The 7,887-nt window shown below is 30.6% G+C and overlaps 1 protein-coding gene across 1 annotated transcript; it reads right to left on the reverse strand.

Annotated features, from left to right (window-relative positions):
• Positions 1-757: 757 nt before the first annotated feature.
• LOC109803293 (heavy metal-associated isoprenylated plant protein 7) lies at positions 758-5,241 on the reverse strand. The gene is made up of 5 exons (XM_020364805.3): positions 5,084-5,241; positions 4,666-4,819; positions 4,048-4,250; positions 2,470-2,560; positions 758-1,466 (listed from the first exon to the last, which is right to left on the reverse strand). Exons 1-5 carry the CDS (start codon positions 5,207-5,209, stop codon positions 1,117-1,119), a joined length of 924 nt encoding a protein of 307 aa, XP_020220394.2. The 5' UTR covers positions 5,210-5,241; the 3' UTR covers positions 758-1,116.
• Between the last annotated feature and the right edge of the window lie 2,646 nt (positions 5,242-7,887).

Below are 7,887 nucleotides of genomic sequence, written 5' to 3' on the forward strand. Positions count from 1 at the left end.
ATACCAGTGGATTTTAATGGACTCTTTAAAAAATCCTAAAAATCCAGATTGAATACCACTGGATTGTTTTTAAGTGACATAAAATCCTGATTGAATACTAATGGACTTTTTTACTCAAAAAAAGTCTTTTAAAATCCTACGAAATCCTAAACCAATACACCCCCCTTAATTAGTAGTTATATTTTGCTCCATTAATAATTAATTACATATCTATTATAACTATTAACTTATAAGACATGGAACATCTGCTTGAAAATGAAAGACCCTAATGCAGAATCGCTAAGCAATTGGTTCCTACATCTTTATTGTCATTTATTTTGGTCAATTATTGTTCCCTACCTTCTCAGCAGCAGTCCGTGTAAATTAAGGACAAACTTCAACCATAGCTCCTTAAGCAGTTGGGCTAGAAGCCTAAGTGCACCGATCCAATTCAGTTCTCCTCAACTTCAAACTGTGGCTTTAATTAAAAAAAAAAAAAAAAAAAAAAAAAAAAAAAAAAAAGCTTCAAACTGTGGCCTATATTTTGTTTCAACTAATGATTTTTTATATCATATTTTGTATTAAAAAAATCTGAGAAGTAATACATTGATTGAAGGCTATAATATGTCTTGTGAATTCTGCTAATTGCTAGTAATACTTTTGTTATGTTTGCATTTAAAGTGGCATTTTTGCAGCAAGTTTGTTTATTTTTTGGACTAATATGTATTTTTTAATCAGAAGTTATTAATATTGACTATTCTCTCAACATACTATGATCTATTTAAGAACTGATTTTTCATAATAAATATCCTTTTTATACATATAGACCCAACAAGTTTTACAATGATGACTAAAAATTATTAACATCATTATAAGTACAGAATTAAAGTTGTAGGCCAAAATTCAGTACACACTAACACAAGTGATTCTGGCCACCACCCTTTGGCAAGGAAATATGTAGAAAGCTCATAAACACAAAAAACAAGGCATCCAGCTCCATAGAATGCCAACTCTGAGGGATGCTGTGGAAATCATAAAGCCTTAAAATATTCACCACTATGCATTGCTCCAACAACACAGCACAAGAAGTTGCTTCAGTTGATCAGCTACTAAGATACCGAGTTACTAAAGACTGATCTACATTACAGTACATGCATTTGGGTTCTCATCACTGAAAATATGAGGAGCATAAGCATAGTCAATGTAGTCAACGTAGTATCTTGATGGCCAATATTCACTTCGCTTGATGTCAGTTTTATTATCATCGTCTTCAACATCATCTTCCTTGTTTTCTTCGCCTTCTTTTTTCTCTTCTTCTTTCTCTTCCTTTTTCTCCTCTTGTTCCTTCTTTTCTGTTTCCTCTTCCTTCACAATAGAAGCTTGCTTTTTTGTCCTCTTGTACACATAATCAACTAGCTTTGCTGGCTCAACCACACCTTTTACTATGACTTGATCATTTCCCAAGCTTGTCTCCACTGACTCTACTCCTGCATATTTAATTTATAATTAATATATACATGTTAGCACGTCATAGATTGCTCGACAATGATTAAATTTTTAATATGTTTAACATCGCAATATAAAGATAGATTAGAGATTAATTAAATTAAACTTTGATCATGTTTGTAAATTGTAAGTTTAATACAAAAGCACGAGTTAACCGCCGAGGTATCTTTTTAATTTAAAATACCAGTTAAAGTTTGACCCTACAAAAAAAAACAAAAGTTAAAAGCATGAATCGATTATATATTAAATATTTCAAGATCATGCAACGCCCACCCCCATAAAATCAGCAGCGAAATAGAAAAATTTATGCAGTTGAATTAAGTTATATATATACATGACATTGGCACTGTGATTAATATATAATCCTCGAGATCCAATTGAAACCAACGATAAATTCACAACTCTTTCGGTCAAAAGGCTGCATGAAAAAACTTGAAAGCTCGCACACTTTTGAAAGGAACGGGATCAGCGCCACACATTATGATTCTTATGCCATCCATGATTAAGAAAAATCAGTAAATTATATGCTCCTTAACCTAGCTTTTACTGCATAGATAATAACAATTTTTTAATACACTCGATTATTTCTTTATTGGGAGAATTTCATTTGAGTTTAATGAAAAATTCAAAACACACTTTGGTCGTTTTAGAGAGTTATCCGCATAAAATTGATCCAGCACTTAAAAGAAGGAAACAATGTATGATCAAAAAGTGTGTTGGTACTATTGCTCTTATATAATATGAAAGTCTTGCATTCTAAATTTATTCACATGTCATTTGATTTAAAGATTTGACGAGAAAGATTTTGTTTTAAAAGTGTAGGGTCCAAGATGGCGAATGATCTAAAACGTGTTAGTAGTGTGTGCACGAGGGAGGGAGAGACAGTTCAGAGAAGCAATCAATATCAGAGAGAAAGAGAGAGAGAGAGCGTGAATACCATTATATCAAGAGAAAAAGAGGGAAAGATAACATGAATCTTTGTACCTTGAATCTTGCGAATTTGCTTTTGTATAACTAGAGCACATGCTTCACAATGCATTCGAACTTTGAGGACTACTGTTACCACAGGAGGGGGCTGACAAACAATTGAAACAACGATGAAACATGTTACATCGATTGAACATTATATAACGTGCATAAAATGAGTAATGCTGGTTAAGATAGATAAGTAACATTGTTTCATAACTGTTAAAAAAAAATCTCAAAATGAATTCTTTTATCTCAATCAAAAAATATCAAATTTGCTTTGAATTCTTTTACATGCCTATGGAGTTAGGGTTGATCGGTTCATGAATTAAAGTAAATTTACCTTATTTTATTTCATCTTTCTAGCAGAAAGTAAGATACTAATCTTTCAATATTAAAGACTCTCAACATGTGTTCATAAACACCAATTTGAGAATTGAAACCTTAGACACGGACATAAAGACTATGAACTATTATTTAAATACAAGTTTACAAGCATTTTTAAAATTTTCAGTAAATTAATTCTCAAAAACACTTCTAAGTTATATCTAAACATGTTATATAGTTATATGCCAACTATATTGCACCATGTGTGACAACTCATTTTACGTGGATGGAAAAAAGAAAAAAAGAAAAAAGGAAGAGAGACGCCCGTAAGTGCTCCCACTAATTTGTATTTTGTGAATTGAGATATGGGCCATTGGCTAGCATAGGACCAGTGTGCTGATCTACAAGAAGAACTGTTGTTTCAACTTTCAACTTCTCCCCTCGTACCCACTTCACATGGTTATGTTTGTACCTTATGAGTGTGTGGCTTCAAAATTCAGAAATGTGTGGCATGTAGACATACTGTTATCAACTCTCAATTCTAGAGGGTGGACACGGTAAAAAAGTAAAAACAGAAGGGTTTATAATGAGTCCGTGACCGTGACCCCATTTTGCTGCAAGCTGCATGTCAAGTTGATAAAGGGAGTGGGGTCAAGCCCTATTAATTGTCGCCACCGTTGCCCTCGTTTCATGTGCCTTGTGGGAGAGGGGCATCATTTTTATGACTTTGTTTCGTTACTTTCATGCTACCATAGCATCCATCCTCCTTGGAAACAACAGGAACAAAAAACCAAAAGAAAAAATAAAAATTATGATAACTAACATTAGGGTTGGCCTAATGGTGAAAACTTGAAGTAAGTTGGAATCTTATTGTCATTATCATAATTACTATGAATAAAAATAGTTATTGTAACTCAAGCCAAAGTATTTCACTTTGCAACAATGTTAGTCACGTTTATCATGCACAACCCCACTTATTTTAATCTCCAAGGAAATAACTTATTTGTTGCTCAAGGAGTTTTGTAAGTAAAAACAATTTATGTTTGATCAAATGTAAAAGCTACTTAAAGTTAACTGGTTCAACTAAAAATCAATTATAAATTCATAATCAATTTTTTTTAACCTAGAGCCAAATTATGAATTTTTACTTGAAACCATGTTAATTGATGAGATTCCAGTGTGATTTTGGATTACTCAAAATCAAACATGCATTTAGAAGATTTCTTAAGGAGAATCAATGATTAGCTACAACATTGTTGAATGATTTACCTCCTCCTTTTTCTCCTCTGGCTGCGGTTCTTTGATTTCTTCTTCATCTTTTTTCTCCTCTGGAGGTTTTGGCAAAGGTGAAATGAGCTCCACTTTCTTACCACTTTTCTTTTGTAGTCTCTCACACACCTTTATGGGGTCTGCTGCCTTTCCTTTCACTACTACTTTGCTTGCCTTGCTATCTGCAGTCACCTCCTCCACTCCTGTCTCACAAAAAAATATATATATACATATGTGAAATTTTGTTAATAATACTTTATTATTAATCTTTTCCACCACCTATACCTTTATCTATGTTAAATACGAATGAAATGATGAATTTTTGTCTCTATTTGAACGGGCATATGTAAAATTACCTGTAAAAGTTGAGAATAATATATACATGACAAATTACTTGATCATGTAAAGTTGTGAAATTCAAAATCAATCATGGACAAGAAGATCCCTCTAACAAGAAAAGAAAAGGGAAAAAGAGAACAAAAGTACAAGCTGACACTAATTCTTAAAATCTAGTAATGTGTAAACTCTGTTGATTCTCATCTAGTTGCATTCATAGATCTACATTAACTAGATTAAATGACACAGAGCATAAAGCCATAAACTGAAGTAAAATGACACCTTCAAATCCTTTCAATGCTTTTGCAACTTTCCTTGCACAAGCTTCACAGTGCATATCAACCTTGAGCACTATCTCTTGAGGCTCTTCGTCCTTTTTCTCTTCTTCCTTCTTTTCCTCTGTGGTTTCTTCTTTCTTTCCTTCTTCCTTGTTCTCCTTTAACACCAAATAGAACATTAATTAAATGTGACTGAAAAATCTGCACTATGTGTAGGACTAGACTAGTATGCATGGCATGCACTACGCGATGAAGTAATGATGCCACCATCATAGAGGAGACATTATATATAACAAGATCATAAAAGTTAGAAAAATATATATATGATCATAGTCCTATACAGAGTAGTTAGTTTTGAAAGCAAAAGTTGTCAATAAGAGAAAAGAGACGAATTGATTGAGATATAAGAGAGAAGGTATTACTTGACCCATTTCTGTGAAAATGGACAATAATCTCTGCTTCAGAAATATTGCTGGCAACAGCAGAATAAATATAGCAATTGATGGTCCTCTCTTTGTGAACTTGGTGAGAACTATGGAGAAGCACATTTAATTAAGGTGGGGATTCTGAAAGTCTGAGGTGGACCTTTTAATGCTACGTAACACCATATGGCTGACTCAGCATCCACAAAGCTACGACTATCTTTGGATTTTCAATCTTTCTGACTAGTGGGTGTACACCGATTTAGTAGGTAAAAAAAAATATTAACTTATTTTAACATATTTATAATAAATAAAAAATTATCATTAGTTCTTTAATTCGCACCCTATACACTTGTTATAATATCAAGGCCCATTTTTTTTTCTCCTATTAAAAATATTTAAACCCAAAAAAACAATACTTAATACTTACTCACGAGTTTCAACCTTCATTTTCAGCCTTAATGACCTATAATGTAGGAGGCAGTCTGGATTTGTTCCTAATATTATGGCTATTAATTAATTGAACGTTTACATCAAGTATATATCAAACATTTTTTTCTTCTTTAAATTGATTCAGTTTAGTTTTTTGTAAATGTAAAAATTTATACATAATTAATCAATTACATTTTATACTAGACATTATTTTTAAGATAATTATTATATATGAAAATTAACATACTTATACGTGTCAATTTTTGATCCAATCATATATATGTCATAATGTCAATTTAAATTTGTTGTTCAAAGACTTTATAAACAATAATTACATTATTGATATACATTTTTTTTTCTCTTCTTTTTATCTTTAAGTGTTAGGATAGAGTTCCATGTTATAAGACTCAATATTTTAATTCATAAAAATTTTAAAAAATAATTAAGTTTATAATAATAAATTTATTCTATTTATATATTTTTTAAAATTATTTTTATATTACTTTTTTCTTAATTAATATTCATATACTTTTAAAAAAAATTATAATTAATATATTTTTATCAGATTTTAATTAAGAATATTTAAATCTAAAAATAATTAATGTACGAAATAATATAAATTGATTTTTATATAAATCTTATAAATAAAAAGAAAGGTAGTATTAAAGATTTAAAATTTTCTTAAGATATTAAATATTATTTATAATTAAAAAAGAATAGTAGAAATATTTGTAAAGTTTTGTGGGGATAAGATTCCTGTTGAATTTATATTGGAAGTGTGGGACACCTAAATGATCTCCGTGGCTACAGGTAGTAGCATTCACAGCACAAGACAGGTCCCTATTGGGTGTAGTCGCGGTCAATGTACTCGTTAAAGCACCACTCTTGGATTCATTAATCATTTTCATCCAATGACTTCTGATTTTGTGACTACAGAGTGCATTCAATTTCACTGTACTCAATCCAACTCTCTCTGCACTCCAATGTGCTGGAGAAGTCCCGACACTCAGCACTCCACCAGGCTAAGAGACAAAATCACGTCAGTTAATTCAAACACACCCACACAAATTAATAATCAAATTATATTATAATTACTCTTCTTCTTTTTTTCTTCTTTCTTTTACAACATGATTCAAGTTAAAATGATAATTCTGATAAACTGAATACATATGTCGTGCACATTTGACTGTGTTACACTGTTATGTGATTTGGCTACAATTTTATTTTGCTTGTATTTAAACAAGATAATTTTTTGGTTTGGATAGGTTTCTTGTCTTTAAAATGTAGTTAATTTTTATTTTTATAAAAATATAGGCCTTTATATTTTTTAGTTTATTGAGGTTGTTATTAGTAGCAATTTCTATTTATCTAGATATGTTTTTTTACGAGGAAGTTGGTGATTTTACATTGATTTTGGTCGACTGTATTTATTTTACATTTATTGAAATACATGTTTTTAGTCTCTAATTTTATTGTTGTTTTATTATAAGTGCTAACACACCACGAATAATAGTATATATCTTGAATTTCAGTTATAGATATGTAATTTCATTGAATATTTGTAATAAATATTTGAAGAAAGAGTTCTCCCTTAAACTATATTAATTATCTGTGATAAAAGATTTTTACTGAGATTTTGATAAGTAAACAGAAGGAATTAATAACAGGTTAATTATGCTATGATGAAAAAAACTTAATCCCAGTTAAATTTATAAATCCTAAATGTGAACAAATATTATGTGATACGAAGACAAGTAAAAATATTGCTATTATGAATGAAAGCTTAGTCATATCAGTTTGTTAAGAAAAGAACATGATATGATTGGTGATCCCACACTCGATATGGCTTCTCCAGCAGATCTTAATGGGGACTTCATGCATGTCTTAGCACTATATTAGTGACACCTATTCCTATATCGCTTCTCGATCTACTCCAATACGTAATCACCCAAGTGTGCATGTTTCTTGTTGATTTGTATTAATACACTGATATAGATGATATATACTTCATCTGATATATATATATATATATATATATATATAAAGATAATTATTATAAATATGGTCAGAGTCAGAGACAGGGGCAGACCTTCAGTATGATAGGAGGGAGCCACGGCTCTCCAAACTTTTTCAAATTTTCATATATATATATATATATATATATATATATATATATATATATATATATATATATATATATATGGGCAATATAGATTTGCTAATTGACTAGCTGCTCTATCTTTAAAAATATTTGGATCTCCTATGAAGTGTTGAATAATAGTATAAATTGTGGCAACTGCATCTTCTTCTCCAGTTTCTGGTTTTATTGCATTAATTATTGCCTCTTTATCAGTTGTTGACCAAAAATTATC

This window comes from Cajanus cajan, chromosome 1, assembly GCF_000230855.2.
Source record: "Cajanus cajan strain Asha chromosome 1, NIPB_CcT2T_4, whole genome shotgun sequence".
Taxonomy (NCBI): Eukaryota; Viridiplantae; Streptophyta; class Magnoliopsida; order Fabales; family Fabaceae; genus Cajanus; species Cajanus cajan.